This window comes from Centropristis striata, chromosome 12 (genome assembly GCF_030273125.1).
Source record: "Centropristis striata isolate RG_2023a ecotype Rhode Island chromosome 12, C.striata_1.0, whole genome shotgun sequence".
NCBI classification, from domain to species: Eukaryota; Metazoa; Chordata; class Actinopteri; order Perciformes; family Serranidae; genus Centropristis; species Centropristis striata.
The window spans coordinates 19736891-19757242 of NC_081528.1; the positions used below are offsets into that span (position 1 = coordinate 19736891).

General features: G+C 38.1%; 1 protein-coding gene across 1 annotated transcript; it reads right to left on the minus strand.

Annotated features, from left to right (window-relative positions):
- Positions 1-363: 363 nt before the first annotated feature.
- syvn1 (synovial apoptosis inhibitor 1, synoviolin) lies at positions 364-17379 on the minus strand. The gene is made up of 16 exons (XM_059346388.1): positions 17188-17379; positions 14858-15009; positions 13753-13845; positions 13471-13623; positions 13188-13236; positions 12224-12327; positions 9925-10051; positions 9262-9361; positions 8974-9039; positions 7427-7543; positions 7114-7271; positions 6082-6228; positions 4176-4322; positions 3903-4086; positions 3204-3313; positions 364-1256 (listed from the first exon to the last, which is right to left on the minus strand). The coding sequence occupies exons 2-16, from the start codon at positions 14987-14989 to the stop codon at positions 1045-1047; spliced, it is 1899 nt and encodes a 632-aa protein (XP_059202371.1). The 5' UTR covers positions 14990-15009; positions 17188-17379; the 3' UTR covers positions 364-1044.
- Positions 17380-20352: the final 2973 nt, after the last annotated feature.

Sequence of the window (20352 nt, forward strand, 5' to 3'; positions counted from 1 at the left end):
ATATTTATTTACTTAAATTAAGTTTTTTATTATATCATTAAAATAAGTTTTTTTTTATATCATTAAAATTGTTAAATAATTGGCAGGAAATAAATCCTAAAAATAAATTACTTTAATGTGCTGCTTTTATTTATTTCAGGGGACATTTGTTTCATAATTTAAAAAAAATGTAAATAATGAAATAACAGTCTCCTGAAAAAAATGAGTCTTTTTAAAAACAGCCTTTTTAAAACTATACTGCATTTATATATTTAAATTTGTATTTAATGATGTATGAAAGCGTGGAGAGGCCTGTAAGAAATCCTCCTCCCTGGCTTCAGTTTCTTGAACACACACACAAACATACGTGTTGTTCCGCTGCCATTTCAGTCAAACAGTTTATTCTGCATTATGTACAGATCATCCTATTAAAACTCTTTATACAGTATGTACACATTCAAATAAATCAGTATGTTACAGCGACTGTAGTGGCAACAGAAGAGTTGTGATGAATGTTAAAGAAGAAAAAAAAGCAGATGATCAGCTTCCCTTGATTTGAATCGTCTGGATGTGACACTGATCCAGGAGCTGTGTAACATGTTGACGTGGTGAACGGCGCCACCTTGAAACTGAAGAAAGCTGAATTGAACAAAAATCAAAGTGCAGGCAAGGAGCTCACCGACAGCAGAACTAGCAAACACAGACCCAAACACCCTCTCACGCTCGCTGATGACAATGAGTTTGAATTCCTCTTCCACCGGATTAAACTTACAAACACCTGCACTACTCTTATTGCAGAAGTCATTCTGGGAGAATGAAAACAAACAAACAAAGAAAAAAAAGAAAGAAGTCGTGCTATTGCTTTCTGACACAGATACAGTCCAGACAAGCGGTGCGGATCATTGCGCCTCTCGGTAGCCTGAGTCCAACTCGACACAGTTAGAAACCTGAGCCTGTGGAAGGCGGAGCCACGGGGAAGAGAGGCAATGAAGAACCGAAGCAACGACCAATCAGCTAAGAGTTCCTGTTGGTCCAGAGCAATATGTCCCAGTCAGAACACAGGGATCAGTTGTCTGGAGGGGGTGAGGATGACGATGAAGATGATGTCTCTAGCTTACGAAGGCGGCGGCGCCTCAGCTCGGCAGCGTTGGGCTCTCCGTCTTCCTCCCCCGCCCCCGCCGCTCCTTCCTCCATCTCTTCTTTTCTTTCCGTGTCCGGGGCGGTAGAAGTAGAGTCCGCCGGCTGAGAGGACACTGTAGCTCCGTCCACACGTTCAGCTGGAAGAAGAAACAAAAAGATGAAATCACGGTCCAAGGTTTTTGATTTAACTGTCCCTAGGCTTAGGATGATATATTTTCCCAGAAATTATCACGATAAACAATAGTATTGTTGTATAGATGCTTTAGTTTTATAACGAAATTAGAGCATAATAACTACATCCTTTTCCACAACAATGACGTTTAAGATCTCGAGAATATTAAATATTGCAATTGAAATGTGGAGAAGAAATCTTAAAATATCCTAGATGAATAAAACAAATCAAATAAAAACAAATCAAATACTTTAGCCTCTGTTAACAAAACATAGATAGAGATAGAGATAGAGATAAACATTATGTATTATATTATAAATAACATATAAACAGCTGGAATGGTTGCTTGGGAAATATAGGGTTCTTCCGCCAATTCGTTCTGCCTGTCAAACATTTATAGCATTACTTTAAACACAACACAAAAAAGCACAAAAAGTCACGTATGTAAAACGACAATGTATTGAGTCCAGAAAAAAACTATTGTGTCCATTTTTATATATTGAACGATATATAAGTTGATATAGTAATTATCGTGACAGGCCTAGCTGTCCTAACTGGCAGCGCATCACCCCCACCCTCATCCACCTTCACTGGCTCCCGCATTAAATACAAACTCCTCCTCCTGACCTACCAATCCCTCCATGACCTCGCCCCTCCATCTCTCACTGACCTCCTCCACCCCTACACACCATCCTCAAACCTGAAGTCCTCTGATACACTTTATTTAGACTCGTAAGGCACTGAGGTTTCCCTCATTTACAGTGACGACGAGTACATTTGCAGACAGTACAGAAATACAAATTTAAAAATACAGATAACAGACAAGATAAGCTAATGAGTAAAAATGCTGTTTAAAATTACCAAAGCTAAAAACAGTTGCAGGAAAGTCCCCAATCAAGCTACGAAATTGAAAAAATGTTATGTGCGTATTGATCCTCACTGTGAGTTGAAGATCATTTCAGGTTGCGGGGACATTAACACAAATGGCTGGTTTCCCAAGTTCAGTCTGCACACGGTGAACTTTGATAGTAAACCAATCGTTTGATCGTGTTATATGGTGTTTATGGTTCTAATCAAGAAGGTTTGTGAAGTATGAAGGTATTGTTCAGGTAATGGCCTTAAAAGATAAATGAGTACCAATGTTTCTTTGATACAGGTCTGCTCATCACCCCCCGCACCAAACTAAAAACTTTTGAGGCTCGTGCCTTCAGCTCCACAGCCCCCACCCTCTGGAACTCTCTCCTGGTCGAAACCTGTAATGCTGCCTCCCTGGACATGTTCAAAAAACTTCTCAAGCACCATCTCTTCACAGAGGCTTCTGGACTCAACCCGGCATCAGTGCCCAATTTTACGTCTTTCTACTGTATTATAGGGCTGGGCGATATAACAAATATATTGATATATTTTTTAAAATGTGATATGGAATTAGACCATATCGCATATATCGATATAGTTCACTTTTTTCTTTCTTTCTTTATATATAAATGCTGCCCTTACTAGGGTCTGTCATATTTAGTTCTTTTTTAATGTTCATTATTCTTTTTCCATATAAATATTTTTATTTCAGAAAAAGATAGGCCTACTTAATTTCATAGCCTATTTGTATTTAAGATATTTCTTTTTATTTAAATGTGCACTTTATGGAGCCTTGATTTAAAAAAAAAAAAAAAAGTTGTGACATGTCATATTTGACTTTGACTGAACATTGGCTCTCACTTTGCGATAAAAATATCGGGATATATATTGTATATAGATATTCAGCCTAAATATATATCGGGATATGACTTTTGGTCCATATCCTACTGTACTGTATTGTATTGTAAAGCGTCCTTGGGTTCCTTGAAAGGCTCAATACAAATTTAAGTTATTATCATGATTAACAACAACTGATGTTAACTGTGAGTTTACTTACAGGTGGGTGACTCCTTATTCTGTCCGTCTGTGCTGCTTCCAGCTGCAGCAGGTGAAGCAGTTCCGTTTGTCCCACTGGCTTGTCCAGAGGTCGCCTCAGTCCGAGGAGGACTATGGACACAATGACGCATGTTAGGTCAACTCTAAGCTTTACTCTTTCAATCTTTTCAACCTGATTGTATTACTCACTTCAGTAAACTCACCCACCTGGGATGCACCTGTAATGGGATGCATTACAGCTGCATCCCAAATAAATTAGGCTATGATAGAAAAGTTTATTTATGTCAGTTATTCAATTAAAAAAAGTGGAAATAACGCATTATATAGATCCATTACACACAGAATGAAACATTTCATTTCTTAATGTATTTAATTAATTCTAATTACGGTATAATGATTATGGCTTATATTTAATGAAGACCTAAAATTCAGGGTCTCAAAAAATTCTATTACAAAAGCCCAATTTTAAAAAGTATGTTTAATATGTAAATGTTGTCCTCTGAAAAGTATGTCTATCTATATGATTCAATACTTGGTTGGGGCTGTTTGACTTGAACTACTGGAAATGGACTTTTCCATCATATTCTAATGTATTGAGGTGCACCTGTAAATAGGGAGTACCAAATAGCATGAGTAGTCTAGCTGCATTTATTGACCAATTCAAACTTTGTCAAATTCATCAAGAGGAGAGTTCAGTTACGTGAGTGTGGCGACAGTGCTGAGGTAGTGGTGGATGTTGAGCATGGCGGCGTCCAGCAGGGTGTGGATGTTCTGCAGGCACTGGAGCCTCGCCTCCAGGCCCCGCCGACCTTCTGCCTCCAGCTCCCTCAGCTCCTCCTCTGAAAGCCGGGACAGAGACGGAGGAGGAGGAGGCATTGATGACACTGGAGGAGAGGAGAGACAAAGATGTCACCAAGTCACCAAGTCACCAAGCGTATATTTATTTTATTCTGCCAGGAGTGTTTGTACTTACTGAAGGGAGGAGGTGGTGGCATGGGCAGCCACGGTGCAGTGGGGAAGGGAGGCGGGGGGAAGGAGAAGGGGAAACCTGGGATTGTTGATCCTGGAGCAGCAGCACCTGCAGCGGTGTCTGCAGTGGAGGAGGAGGCCTGGCTGCTACCTGATTAAACAAACAGAATTTTTTTAGTAGATGTCAAGCTAGTATAAAACAAAACATAGCATGAAATTACACAAGAACTATCTCCTACTGAACACCTCAAAGACTAAGGAAATGATCATAGATTTTTGCAGGCTCAAGCCCCCCCTTCAGCCAGTGAATACCTGTGGGGTGGACATGGAGGTGGTGCCAAGTTATAAGTATCTAGGTGTATACCTGGATAATGAGTTGGGGCGGCTGTGGCTCAGTTGGTAGAGCGGGTTGCCCCCCGACCGGAGGGCCGGTGGTTTGATCCCTGACCGTCGCAGCCTATCCTTGAGCAAGATACTGAACTCCAAAATGGCTCCCGATGCTGCGTCCATCGGTGTGTGAATGAATTCCCAATGGTGGCAGATGGCACCGTTTAGGGTTACCTCTGCCACCAGCGACTAGAAAAGCGCTATATAAGTGCAGGTCCATTTACCATTTAAGTTGGACTGGTCCCTAAACACAGACGCTCTCTACAAAAAGGGGCAGAGCCGCCTCTTTTTCTTCTTGAAGCTCAGATCTCTGGACATCTGTAGTAAGATGCTGCAGATGTTTTATCAGTCTGTGGTGGTAGTGTGTTGTTTTATGCTGCAGTCTGCTGGGGAGGCAGCATCAGACACAGAGATGCAAGGCACTTGGACAGACTGGTCTAAAGAGCTGGTTCTGTGGTTGGAGCCAGGTTGGACACACTGGAGGATGTGGTGGAGAGATGACAGGGAATTTGCAATCATGCCCTCAGGGCGGCGGTATCATGTGCCGATTTGGAAGACAAACTGTTATGCAAATTATTTTATCCCCTCTGCCATAAGGCTGCTTAATGCACAAAATGCAGTATAAACAGAAAATCATTCTGCATCTCGCTCTGCTGTACGGTCACTGGGTTGTGGTTGTTATTGATGTCAATGTACTATTTAATTCTTCTACTGTTTTTAATATATATTTTTTTACTATGGACAGGCTGACTATAAAACTGAATTGCCATTCTGGGACTAATAAAGTATTCTGAATCCAAATGTCAGTGCACTGTCAAGATGTTCCAGGCCATCCTGAAATACCCAGATCATCGGCTACACAAAACCTTTATGGACCAAAAAACAGCAGTGAAGGTACCGTTTGCAGAAGAAAACATGGATGAAGGAAGGTGTACATGGTGCAGATAAACTCACTATATTTACGGCTGTTATTGTGATTTTCGAATTATCATTATTTTCTTTATTTTATTTTTTTCTGATTTTCAAGTTGCCTATCAATTTAGGTATAAGTATGTCTTTATAGGAGTATTGTGATAGAGTGTAAATGCTTTTGCAAGGATGTGATTTTGATTTTTGATTTGATTTTTTTTTCTTCTCTTTAATTTATTTTCTTTTTATAAACCATTTTCTTTCTTTTTATGTTTTGATGAAAAGACTTGAAATGTTTACAAGATGTAGAGCAACATGTATGTGCTGTTTTGTTTTTCTTCAAATAAAAAAGTTGAATAACAAAAAAACAAAAAAAACAGCAGTGGAAGGCTCCTCTCTCTCTGTTGCAGGATGGAGAGATACAAAAGATCCTTCTCTCCTACAGCCATCAGGCTGTCTCATTCTAACTGAGATTCTACCAGACTAACTGAATTTAAGCTCAGGGTTAAATAAAGTAGTTTGGATTTAATTTGAAATTGGCAAGCTGTTTCAGATACTTTGGGTCTGATACATCTGCTTTTTCAGCCAGTACGGTGTTGGAGAGCTCTCCTTACCAGCTGCCTGCGTGGCCTCTGTGCTGCTCTGGGGAGCATCAGATGCACCAGGAGCTGCAGCTGCTGCAGCAGGAGGAGGCACTGCAGGGAAGGGACCCCAGAAGGGGAAGACACCAGGAGGAAAGCCAGGTAGCATGCCTGGAGCCACTGGAGAGAAAAAAGAACAAAAAAAGATTCAGCAATCCTGAAAAGGGTCCAAATCTGCATTTACCGGAAGATTCAAAACATATTTAATATCCACTGCAAATTTGGTCAGTGCTACTGGCAAAACCTCATCTAATTAGAGCAAAAACAGTTGGACTGAAACACAAATCCAAGAATTCGGGACTACTTTCTCAAAACTCAAAGCAAATACAGGTGCATCTCAATAAATTAGAATATCATAGAAATGCCTATTTATGTCAGAAATTAAATTCAAAAAGTGGAAACATTATATAGATCTATTACACACAGAATGAAACATTTCATGTTTAATGAAGACCTAAAATTCAGTGTCTCAAAAACATTTGAATATTACAAAAGCCCAATTTTAAACAAGTATGTTTAATATGTAAATGTTGGCCTCTGAAAAGTATGTCCATCTATATGACTCAATACTTGGGCTGTTTGACTTGAACTACTGGAAATGGACTTTTCCAACATATTCTAATGTATTGAGATGCACCTGTATGAATGGAATTTTTTACATGTGTGACTGCACCATTTTCAGGTTTCAGGTTGGCAAATTTTTCTACAAACACACATTTGATGATGTTATAGTCACTTGAAACTCTACACACAGTGGCTTAAAGCCCATGAATGGAAAGCTTTATTCAAAGTGAAAGTGTTCTGAAAGTGTTCTTCAGCGGGTATAAGGGTGTGTGTGAAACAAGTAAATGTACTCTCAGGTATTGGAATGTACAGTATTGCATAAGTTCTTGCAAAAGCCCTGGGTTACTCTTGCACAGTGGCTGTTTTTAGGGCAGAAACCTGACGTGGTTTCAGTAATGTGGGTGTAGCTGTTAGAAGGGTTTGTGTTCATGTGACACTCACCATTGGGGGGTGGGGCAGCGGGGGCGTTGGCGGGGGCTGCAGGAGCAGGGGGCGGAGCCTGGGCCGGGGCTGGAGTCTGATTGTTATTAGATGCACGAAGGACGTCCATGCGACAGGTTGGACAGGTCTGCTGCCTCTGGAACCAGGAGCGCAGGCAGCTGTGCCCAGAAAAGAAACATTTTTATTGAAGAACAAACACATTTAAACAAAATACAACACCATATAACGTTTTTTTGTTTCACAGTTCATGTTTAATTTTTCACAATAACTGTGTGTGCTGAGCATGTCCAACAATTTGTTCTGTTTGACTTACCTGGAGTGGAAAATGTGATTACAAGGAAGTTTCTTTGCTCCAGTGACCATTTCCTCGCGACAGATGATACACACATTGTCAGAGGCCTGAAGATCTTCAGGAGTAGCATCAGGGTATCTGAACACAGCCAACAACAGAAGAGAAACTTAGAGAAGACCTCAAATATAATCAGACAACTTATCCAGCCTTTCACTGAAATTATTATTATATATATATAATAATAATTATATATAATTTTCTAGACGACAGCTTGAGTCCAAGTTAATTTACCTTCCACTGATGTCATTCACATGCACTGCAACAGGGAATAAGCTGGGACACGTGGAATATTTATGTTTACAACTGGGAAGTGGCCGTTATAGGTTTGCTACAACTTGAGTAAGAGCTTGTCAAATACACTGTAAAAGTGTGAATGTTTTTCTCCCAAAAACATTCACATTAAATAGAGAATGGACATTATTTTGCATGCAGTCCATGTCAATATAGGCGTGCTTCCACTGAGTACTTTTTGGAAAGCGGCTGAGTGTTTTGGTTAGTTCCCCTCGACCTCTGTTTGCATACAGGTACTTTTGTAGCTGCTAACCAACGGAGTTCGAATGTGACAAAAGACCGACGTGGCAAGCAGTGTTGTTTGTCATTATATTTAGCAACTAATCAGCCCCCTCTAGCTACTTTTTCTGGTATTATTAGAGACTTTTGGAGACTTGTTCCTACTCTTCTTAACGAGAGTGGGTGCCATCCCAAAGCACTCACAAGCGGCCCAGTCCTCCCACAGCAGTATCTACCAGCTGCTGCAGTCAGAAGAGAAGGAGCTGTTAGCCCATTAGTGTCCAGAAAAGTACCTACACGGCTCAGAAAAGTACCTTCCTGAGGCAGGTACTTTCTGAGCCGCTACCTGAGCCGCTAAGCGGTGAAGTTGGGAGGATCCTCTTTCCCAAGCCACACCCATAGCAGCTCATTAGAGGGAAAAGTACCTAATGGAAACGCGTCTAATATGATCATTAAAATCCCACTTGACCATTCTTACCTATGCAGCGAGGAAGAATATTTTATTGCAGTGGATTACTAAAAAAAGTACCAACTGTTGAAGGCTGGCAAAGACTGGTATTTGATCTAGTGCCATTAGAGTACCTTACATGTATATTGCATTCAAAAACAGACCAATTCTATAAAGTGTGGGAACCCTATTTGAATTATGTAGAGCCTGATGTCTCTAATATCAGGCTGCAGGGATTTTCTTGACTGCTCATTCTACACATTATTACTGTAACCCCAAGTATTATTTATACGGATCTGAGCTGATGTTCTGTTTGTTTTGTTTACTTGTTTATTTGTTTTGCTTTTTATTTCTGTGAACCATACTATGTTACCATCCTTTACTTGTGAAAGTGAAAAATTAATAAAAAATATTGTTTAAAAAGAAAAATCCCACTTTACCATGTTTTGTCTAACCAAATGATGTATACATTAATGATAAAGACACACTGGGAAATAAAGATTCCTACATATTCAATAGGGTGAAATCAGAAATGGTTAACATAACTCACAGTGTATTCATGTTGCGGATGGCTCTCCGAGACATTATAGCATCTGTTACAGCTTTCTTGAACTGCCTGAGAGAAAAAGAGACGACAATACTAAACATTAAATATTCATTCTAGATATCCACATCGTGCCACTTAAAATAGAATAGCATCAAGATTTGGAGGTGACAAAACATATGAATATTTAGATCTGTGAGTTTTTCTGAGACCTGAACTCTCTGTTGTTGTATGTCAGAGTAATGAAAGCAACAAGAACATAATAACACTTGTAAGCATCACACATCTGCTCACCTCATAGCCAGATACATGGGCCGGATGGCAAACAGGGGGAAGGTGTGGACTTTTATCATGATGGTCATGAAGGCGATGTACAGCAGCACTTTGATGAAACCTGGAATAAAAATCATCAACTGATATTTGAGTATGGCTGCTTAAAACACACACACAATTAAGATCCCAAGATGGTAATGTTTGGACTAATACCAAATTACATAACTGGAAGGGGGAAAAATATCTTTTACAGATATTACTGATTTCAGCTCTTAAATGTATTACTGTTAAATGGTTAAAAACCGACCCTCCAACATACAATATGTGGATTGAGAAGGTCTGGGAAATCTATCACATGGAACAAATAACTTACTCCTTGAGGCTTCAAAAAGAGATATTTGTTAACAGATGGAGCCCTGCCATGACATATTAATGCAATAATCTCATGTTATCTTTTTTATTTTACTTTATTTAACTTAATTTTATTTTATTTATTTCCATTATCACAGTTTATTATTTAAAAAAAATAAATAAATAAATAAAATAATATATATATATATATATATATATATGTGTGTGTGTGTCTGTATAAGCTACAAAAATTGAAATAAAACTTAAGTTTAAAAAAAACAACAACACACACACAAACAGAAGAGTAAAACATTCCAGCGTGGCATTTATTACCTGTGAAGAGCTCAGTGTAGAGCATGTAGACGGCCTTGTTGTCCCAGGGATTCTCACTCTGCAGGTCAATAGTGTGCAGAAGGTACTTAATGAAGGTGGTCAGCACCATGGTCAGCAGGATGGCATACTGAGGGGCACGGAGACAATGTCTGAGTTTATTGTTGTGTGTGTGTGTTAGCAAGTGTTACATGCAGTGGTGGCAAGTAACTAAGTACATTTACTCAAGTTCTGTACTTGAGTACAAGTTTGGAGTACTTTTACTTTACTTTGGCATTTCCATTTTATGTAACTTTATACTTTTTAGGTGAATATTGTACTTTTCTCTCCACTACATTTAGCTGGCAGCTTTAGTTACTTCACAGGTTGAGATTTAACATAAAATATATGATACATTTTAAGTGATTAGAGTATTTTTAAATTAATTCTTATAACAGCATATTAAGTAATTAAATGAGCGCTGTCTCTACAAAATGAAACACTGCTTACATAAAAACATCAATTCAAATAATGTAATAATATATATAGAATATATAAAACAATCTGAGTGGGTTCATTCTACATAACAAGTACTTTTACTTTTGATACTTTAAGTACATTTTGATGCCGATAATTTTTTACTTTTACCTCAGTAAGTTTTGAATGCAGGACTTTTACTTGTAGTGGAGTAATTTCACAGTGTGGTATTAGTACTTTTATTGAAGTGAGAGTTCTGAATACTTCTTCTACCACTGGTTACATATTGCCACTGGCTAGGTAAGAGGTTGTGGTCAAGCAAAATGTTTAATCCGTTATATTTTTCAAAATCTTACAATTATTTTTGTGCATTTTATTTCATTTTACTCTGATTTTAAAGCAACTACAAGTTTTTTTAAAAAATAGCTATGGAACTGGCTGAATTAAGCCTCTATATGACCTACATAAGCAAATGAAACCGCCAGTGAGGAGTGTGTCTTTTTCTATAGAGTTATTCTAAATGCCTGTCTGCTTCCCTGTGAAACAGATGAAAGGATTTACAGTGTGCTGTCTGGAAGAGACTGTTTATATTTTCCCTGTAGGCAAAATTTGGCAGCGACTCGTAAGTCAACCAGTTAAATGAAAGCAAAAAGAGATTTTACTTTAGATAATTTTATTTTTAACATTATATATTTATATTGTGGATGTTGGGGCATGATCAGCAAAGACATTAGGAAATCAGTTTAAAAGAGACGGTGTTAGAACATGAGTGAAAGTCACCTTTGGTCGGTCATTGAACAGATTGTGGAACTGTGTGATTTTGTATCGGATTCAAAGCCGATCCTAAATTGTCTCTCTTCCTTCTATAGAGGTCTGTAATACGTTTTTTTTAATTCATGAAATACAGTGCGAGAGGTTTTACAGTAGTGTTCAATATAATAGCAGTCCAATGTGACTAACCAGATTAATCCAGGTTTTTAGTATATTTTTTGTTGTTACATGGCAAACAAGGTACCAGTAGGTGCAGTAGATTGTCAGAAAACCAACAATACCCAGAATTCGTGATATGCACACTTTTAAGGCTGTGCAATTGGGCAGTTAGTTGATTAAGGTACGGGGATTGGGCTGGCCACTCCATAACATCAATGTTGTTGGTTTGGAACCAATATTTTGCTGGTTTACTAGTGTGTTTGGGGTCATTGTCTTGTTGAAACACCCATTTCAAGGGCATGTCCTCTTCAGCAGAAGGCAACATGACCTCTTTAAGTATTTTGACATATGCAAACTGATTCATGATCCCTGGTATGTGATAAATAGGCCCAACACCATAGTAGGACTGCTATTATATTGAACACTACTGTACATCAATAATAAGATTAAGATGAATTACTTTATTAATCCCACAATGGGGAAATTCAACCTCTGCATTTAACCTTTTTTACACATAAGTGAACACACCATGCAAGGAGCAGTGGGAAGCTGTACGGGGGGGTTTGGTGCCTTGCTCAAGGGCACTGCAGTCCCTGACCTGTTCAAGCCCGATTCCTAACCTCTATGTCACGGACTGCCATATATGAATTACTATGACATTGGTGGCTAAAACAAAGTTGACTTAGTTTCACCAGATTACAGTTTGTAATCTTATACAACTACAAAAAGGTACATTGACTCATTACTATGCGTGCTTCAAACAGCTGTGTTAAAAATAAAAATAGTAGTAAAGATTTTTTTCCATCTTTGTTAAGCGCTTGTGCGTGCAAGCACACAGCAAGCTTGCCTAACATGACCAAAAGTGGATTAAATAAGTGTTTTACAGCTAAAAGCACAAAGCTAAAGTATGACCAACCTCAAATCCGAACACGAGCTGGACTGAGGCTCCGCGGGTGATGATGCTGTGACAGGCATGGTTGACAAACAGGAAATCCAGGATGCCAAGCAGTCCCATGAGAGCTGCAGGAACATAAATAACACGTCACTATTAAACAAAAACAGTTGACACAATTGTGTCGTTTCACATTCATGTATGACATGTGCAATAGGCTTTTTTTCTTCTGTATAACGTGCAATAAGCTTTTTTTTTCTCTGTGTGACATGTGCAATAGGCTTTTTTTTTTTTTTTCTGTATAACATGTGCAATAAGCTTTTTTTTCTCTGTGTGACATGTGCAATAGGCTTTTCCTTTTCTCTTTTTTTTTCCTGAACAGAAGTGCAATGTTTTGTGTGCAATGTATGTGTGCAGTGTTCGCAATCATTTGCAGCTTTGCCATGCATCTCTGTTTGCAGTCCTGTTTACAGTCCCTTACTTTGTGATTTGTGTGTGGTGTGCATTTTTGTTTGTTTGTTTGTTTGATGGGTGCATGCCTTGTTTGGTTATTTATTTAATATTTATCTTTTTTGCACTGACGGGAGAGCTGTGGCTCAATTTCGTTGTGCTAACATATTTTTTTTTATACTACCATGCAATGACAATAAAGACTCTTACTCCAACTATCTACATGCAGAAATTTCATAGAAATAAAGAGAACAATACCTTTGATTTTGCCCAAAATAAACAATCATATTCAGTATTTAAAGATGGATCTGATGAACAGTTATCAAAGCCTGAGTCTGGACATCAAACAGGAAACTTATTATGCCTGACAAGATAACCGTGAAGAAGTTGTCATTGCACCTGGCCTCATGCACAAACAGCAGTGATTTGCATACAGTTTCATTTACCCTAAAGACTTGTTTCATAAGTAGAGTTGATAGAAGCTCAGAAGGGCGCTGAGAATGATTAGTGACGTGGCTGGCTGATACGGTGTACTTACATAATACTCTAAAGTGAAAAATCCAAGATATGTTTGGACTCCGTTCCATCTGAAAGAAAAAGGATTAAAAACAAGAGAAATAAACATTATTTACAATGTTTTCACAGCATCTTACATCAATGTTTGTTCAGTTCTGGTATGCCACACACCATCTGTCCCATCCTTTGTCCTTGTTTCCTTTCTACCTTTAAACAATGGACTGAGTACATGCATACGGACACAGTGAATGAAGTATGATGTGTACTAAGCAAGATAAGGAAGTTGTTTCTCTGTCATCACTCACAAAGTCCACCCGGTCCTCGGCCAGCCAGTGGAAGCACTTAAGGAAGAGCAGGAGCGTGAAGAGGGCGACAAAGCGAGGGGAGAAGTCATCCCTGAACACAGTGAAAGCCAGGCACGTCTCGGTCACAGCGTACCACGAGCGCTCGATGAGATGCTGATGACGGAGAGGAGAGACACGAAAAGAAAAGAGGCCGATTAGATGCATTGTTGTCATTTACAATTGACACCATGCATTGTATATTAAAGTGTGTGAGTGTGTGTTATTTGGGAGTCAGAACTCTACCTCCATCTCTGCAGCCCTTAGTTGTCCAAAAAAGACCTTCCTCATGAACTTCCCCAGCAGAAACACCAACACAAAGGCCTGAATGTACAACACCTGAGACAGAAACCAAGCACAGACACTTACACTGTCACTGATATGGCCTTGGAGCATATACTGTCAGATTAAAGATATTACTAAGGGTAAAATATCTAAGCAATTTACATGGTTCTTACTAGGCAATTTTTAGGACAATATATTTTCCCAGAAACTATTACGATAAATGATAGTATTGTTGTGTGGATGTTTTAGTTTTATAACAAAATTAGAGCATAATAAGTTCATCCTTTTCCACAACAATGAAGTTTTACATCTTGAGAATATTAAACATTGGAATTGAAATGTGGAGAAGAAATCTTAAAATATCCTAGATAAATAAAACAAATAAATAAACAACAACCAAAACAATTAAAATAGACTTTCAGGTTCTGTTAACAAAACATTGCAATGAGATAATCATTATGTATTATATTATTTTATTATTAAAACAATTGGGATTGGGAATTTTTTTTTCTTCGTCAATTCGTACCGCCTGTCAAACATTTGCGGTATTACTTTAAATACAACACAAAAAAGCACAAAAAGTCAATATGTATACTTATCAAACCATAAGTCAATAAAGTAATTATCATGACAGGCCTAGTTCTTACAACCTTAAGGGTCAAATTCAAGCACTTTCGAGGTACCTAATCCAAAATGTCCAGGCTCTTGAATCCTAAATCATGACATCCAAATTGTTACCATTACTGTAACTATGAAAAAACAATGTCTACGGTCATTTTGTTATTTTAGCAGGTGTTCATTATTGATCATATGATTTGATCATGGTTATTTAATGCATGATTATTTCCACAGTAACAGAGACCTTATTTAGCAATGAATAAGTGAGTGAACACAAGAACCAAACACCGGATTATTTTGAAAATCAAATATTTTTTAAGGAGCATATATTTAGATTCAAGGAAATTACTTGGAAACATAATGGTCAAAATTAAACATTTTCCAAGCTTTCTAGACGTCTGAAATGAAACCAAACCAGGATCTGACTTGACCTCAGCCCTGCTCTTACCGCCATGCTGGGGCTGCTCTTGGTGAGGTAGACCACAGTCGGGTAGAACTGGTGTTTGAGGAGGTAAGCGTGGGCCACCACAGCCCCAGTCAGTGCCAGACTGGTGGCAGTCACCAACGCTGCTCGCACCATTTTGGACTCAGCTACTGATACTGTGGTGGGAAGACAGATAAAATGAAAGAAGGTTGCAAGTGAAAGTTGACTGGCAACGCTGATGCACATGTGAAAACCTTACTAATGCAAAAAAGGCAATGCTGTGTTTGTTACTGATTGGGGTAGCAGATTAGTGGGAGTACACCTAAAACAGGGTAAGGATTTCCCCAGGGCGTTATACTAAACACACTTACAGAAGGTAAAAGAATTAAGCATTTAGGGCTGTGAGTAAGATCTGGCAATAGGATTAGGACATTTTAATTCACTCTCAGTAATATGACTTCAAGGCAGTGGTGGAAAATAAATAAGTACATTTACTCAAGTACTGTACCTCAGTATAATTATGAGCTACTTGTACTTTACTTGAGTATAGGGCTTCAACCAACGATTATTTTCATTAGAGTAATCTGTAAATTATTTAAATTATTAATCGATTAGTTGTGTGGACAATAAAATGTTGAAAAATATCAATAAGTGTTTCCCAAACCACAAGATGACGTCCTCAAATCTCTTGTTTTGTCCACAAACCAAAGAGATATTCAGTTTATTGTCATAAAGGAACAAAGAAACCAGAAATATTCACATTGAAGAAGCTGAAATCAGAGAATTTGGACTTGTTGTCTTTAAAAAAAAATTCTCAAACCAATTATTGGATTATCAAAAAAAAGTGATGATTAATTTAATAATTGATAATTGTTTGATTAATTTAATAATTGTTGCAGCTCTACTTGAGTATTTCCATTTTATGTACTTTATACTCCACTACATTTTGTGGCAAATATTGTACTTTTTACTCCACTACATTTAGCTGCCAGCTTTAGTTACTTTTAAGGTCGAGATTTAACATAAAAAACATGATTTATTTAGAGTGATTTGGGTTTTTTCCCCTCATAACAGTATATTAAGTAGTTTTAGTGAGTCCTACTTTGATAAAAATTCAAATGCTGCTTACATAAAAGGTATCAACTATAATACTCCAATAATATATTCAGAATATTTAAAACGATTTGACTGGGTCCAGTCTGCCATCAAAACTCTCCATTTTGATACTGATACTTTTGTACTTTTACTTCAGTATTTTTTGAATGCAGGACTTTTACTTGTAGTGGAGTAATTTCCATGTGATATTAGTACTTTTTCCACCACTGCTTCAAGGAAATATAACTTGTATAATAATCCTTTACCAGTTTTGCAACATTACATGACAATACACGGGGATATAATTAATGAGGTTTAATAAGGCCAGACACCGTATCCCTGAAGGTAAAATGTTGAAAATGAATCACTTATGTGATTCATTTTATTCCTCCTGTACACTTCGTTAGCATTGTGAACACTGCCACTTTTGCAGCTACTGAATCACTTCTCCACATGCTACGTTTCTCACATTTAATGCAATATAACAAACCATATTATCTCTAATTTAAACTTATATAAAAGTGTCTAGACAAGCACATCCCTGGCTTTCAAATCGTTTGTCAAATCGTTTCAAATTCTTTACTGAGCATGACAGTGTTCGTAAAGTCAAAGTGTTAGTGAAAGTTAAAAAAAAAGATTCAAAATCACATTTTATGTTGGATTAAAGGACTGAAAAAAAGACACAAAATGACAAAAAAAGACACAAAATCACCAAAAAAAAGACACAAAATGACCAAGAAAGACACAAAATCACCAAAAAGACACAAAATCACAAAAAAGACACAAAATGATTTAAAAAAAGACACAAAATGACTTGACAAAAGACAACACGACGAAAAAAAGACACAAAATAAGAAGACGGAATGACTATAAAAACACAGAAGGCACAAAATGACAAAAAAGACACAAAATGACCAAAAAAAGACAAAAATGACCAATAAAGACATAAAATGACTTACAAAGACACGAAAAGACATGAAAAGGATTAAAAAATGAACAAAATATCCCTATAAGTCTCCATAGAGTTAAAGCTAACATGGTGAACCATGAATGTTAGTGCTTTCCAACAAAGAGAGAAACTTATTTAAACCAGTGTGCTTAGTTCTCACAAAGTAACAATATATTCTTGTAAGGTTATTTATTCCAGAGACTACCTAGTTACCTGTCAAAGAGAGATAATGAGGCTAGTTAGCCAGTGCTAGCTAGCATTAGCTCGCTAGCAGGTAACGTTACAGCTGTCAGGACTCTGCGGGACTCACCGACTCGATGCCCGAGGAACACTTGCCCTTTGGTAACTTGACGGATGTCTCCTTGCCGACTGAAATCTCCTTATTCTTTGCAGCTACTCCATTTCGGTGTTTTGACGTTATCCTCTCTATAGTATTTATTCTCCGGCCCCTGCTCGTCTGGCTACGTGTTTATCTTTGGCTTGCTCCTTGGGAACACATCACATCCGGTTGATGACGGTAATTTGACGCGAGAGCAGTTTGAAGACATCACTGACACACTGCCGGCTTTCTGTCACTTATTTAGGGTAAAAAAAAAAACAGTTCGAATGAGACTTTTTCTTAAATATTTAATTAATTAATATTTGCATTCAATCGCACATTTTCTGAGTTGTATTTGTAAATGTGATATGATGTATTGTATTTGTAAATGTTGGACGGCCCACCTTTTATGAGCTTTACGGTAAATTCCAACGTGGACCAATGAGAAGTTGTCAGGCTTTTTCTGATGCGGTGCTCGGTGTTCAGTCAGGGTGTGGAGGGCTGCACACACACTAAAAGGATGTTATTAAATATGCAATATGTAGGCATTGGCGCAAATCAATAAATGAAAGTGGCTTCAGAAATATGTTGGTTAAAATATGGATTATCTATCTTTTATTCCAATACTACGGTGGCCCTGAAGTGCAAATCACAACGGCAAATCAGATTGCTTTGTTGTGGTTTTTGATTTGTCGTGTTGTTTTCTGTTTTGTTGTTGTGTTTCTTGATTTGCTATTGTGTTTTTTGATTTGTTGTTGTGTTTTCTGTTTAGTTGTTGTGTTTTCTGATTTGCCGTTGTGATTTGCACTTGGGCCACCATACAATACTCTGATGCTCTTGTTGAGTTTCAAAATAAGATGGAAGAAATACTTAAATCTTTTACTTCTTTAACTTTGGCAAGGCAAAACACAGTGTATAAATACTTGTGTTACAAGTTAGAGTCCTGCACTGAAAATGCTACTTAAGTAAAAGTATTAGCATTAAAATGTACATAAAGTACAAAAAGTAAAAGCCCTCATCATTCAGAATTGCCCATTTCCGAAACTGGAAGCAACAGTTTATTGATGCAACTGGTCAAGGTGCAGCTGAATTCCCCTGATTACTGATTATTTCACCTGATAAAGTAACCTATAATATGACATCATAATTTATTAGTGGATATAACGAAAATAAACCAGGGCTTCTTAAATAATTTCTGTATATTTAGCTTGTATATATAGCCATTTTTAAAAACAGATTAAAAACCAATCTTTTTTCAACAGCATTCGGTTGAACTGTGTACGTGTGGTTGTGGGAGTGGGTGCACATGTATGAGTAAGTAAGTGTGTATGTGGTGAATATGGCATAGCTTGTCTACCTGCACTCTTCAATTAATTTGTAATTGATCTTATTTTTATTTTTATTTTTTATTTTTATAATTGTTTGTATTTGCTTGTTTTCTGTTGTTTTGTTTTGTTTTGTTTTGTTTTTCAACTGTAACTATGTATATTGTGAAGCACATTGAGTCTGCCTTGTGCATGAAATGCGCTCTATAAATAAAGTTGAATTGAATTGAATTGAATATATTTGCGTTCTCGCTTTATATAGTTACTAACTTACACTAACTTACTATACTTACAAACTCTTGTCTCCTCTCTACACTTATATTTGAGTGTATTTTATTTTGTTAACAAAAAAAAGGACAAAACACACAAATAACAAACTTAAAGATGAATTTGACTTTTTCAAATTTTCTATAGGTGTCGTAAATAATTTTGTGACAAATTCTGATTGGCCACAATAATAGTGCAGTAAAAAACTGACATGGTGACAGCCCTCATTTAAATCCAGCCACAGAGCTCATCATAGCATCATGCAGTCTCCTATCATAGCTATGCCGACGACACCCAGCTAATCTTCTCATTTCCCCAGTCTGAAACACGTGCAGCAGCACGTATCTCTGCATGTCTGGCCGACATCTCCCAGTGGATGTCCTCGCACCACCTCAAACTCAACCTGGGAAAGACTGAGCTACTCTACCTCCCAGGGAAGGGCTCTCCCACCACTGACTTCCACATCACTGTCCAGGACACAGTGGTTGCCTCCACAGAAACCGCCAAAAACCTTGGCGTAACTCTTGACAACCAACTGTCCCTCTCAACAAACATCACCGCCACTACCAGATCTTGCAGATTCTTGCTGCATAACATCAGGAGAATCCGCCCGTTTCTCACCCAGAAGGCAGCTCAGGTCCTGGTCCAGGCACTGGTCATCTCACGCCTGGACTACTGCAACTCCCTCATGGCAGGTCTGCCTGCCAAAGCCATCCGACCTCTACAACTCATCCAGAATGCAGCTGCTCGATTGGTCTTCAATCTTCCCAAATTTTCATACACAACACCCCTCCGCTCCCTCCACTGGCTACCAGTGGCTGCGCGGATAGGCTTCAAGACTCTAGCTCTGGCGTACTCTGCTGCTAACGGTTCAGGTCCTACTTACATCCAGGACCTTGTCAAACTCTACACCCCTGCCCGTCCTCTACGCTCTGCATCAGCCAAACAGCTGGCGACTCCCACCTTGCGTGGGTCAACTCGCCTCAAAACCACCTCCAGACTTTTCTCTGTCTTGGCTCCCAAATGGTGGAACGAGCTCCCCACCGACATCAGGACCTCAGACAGCCTGTACATCTTCCGCCGCAGGCTGAAGACCTATCTCTTCCAACAATACCTCGGTTAAGTCATGGTCACCTAACAGATATATATATTTAAAAAAAAAAAAAAAAAAAAAAAGTTCTTATTCTTTTCTCTTCGTTTCTTCTTTAACATATAGCACTCCTTAGCAATGACAGTTAGCTCTTAAAGTTATGTACTTACTCGATTCCTATGGTCTATGTCTAGTACCATCAGGTTGAATGCACTTATTGTAAGTCACTTTGGACAAAAGCGTCTGCTAAATGACATGTAATGTAATGTAATGTAAATGCAGTCAGGCTGCTCTAATGTGTGTTGCAAGTGTATGATTTTAATCAATTTGTTTCCAGAATATAACCAAACATTTTATCTTTTTATAATTTCTTCTAATCAGAATCAATAACCCTCCACACAGCAGGATTATCTAATTTTAATAAACATTGTAAAAGGTCAGTCTGACTTGCAGCCTTATCACATTTATGGCTGA

Bases quoted from the DNA above. Each gene is read 5' to 3' on its own strand.
- syvn1 (XM_059346388.1), bottom strand. From the start codon at position 14,989: ATGGTGCGAGCAGCGTTGGTGACTGCCACCAGTCTGGCACTGACTGGG. The intron at 13,237-13,470 runs GTGAGTGATGAC...TTTTTCTTTCAG, and splicing joins CCGAGGACCGGGTGGACTTT to ATGGAACGGAGTCCAAACAT. The intron at 4,087-4,175 runs GTAAGTACAAAC...CCTCTCCTCCAG, and splicing joins GCCACCACCTCCTCCCTTCA to TGTCATCAATGCCTCCTCCT.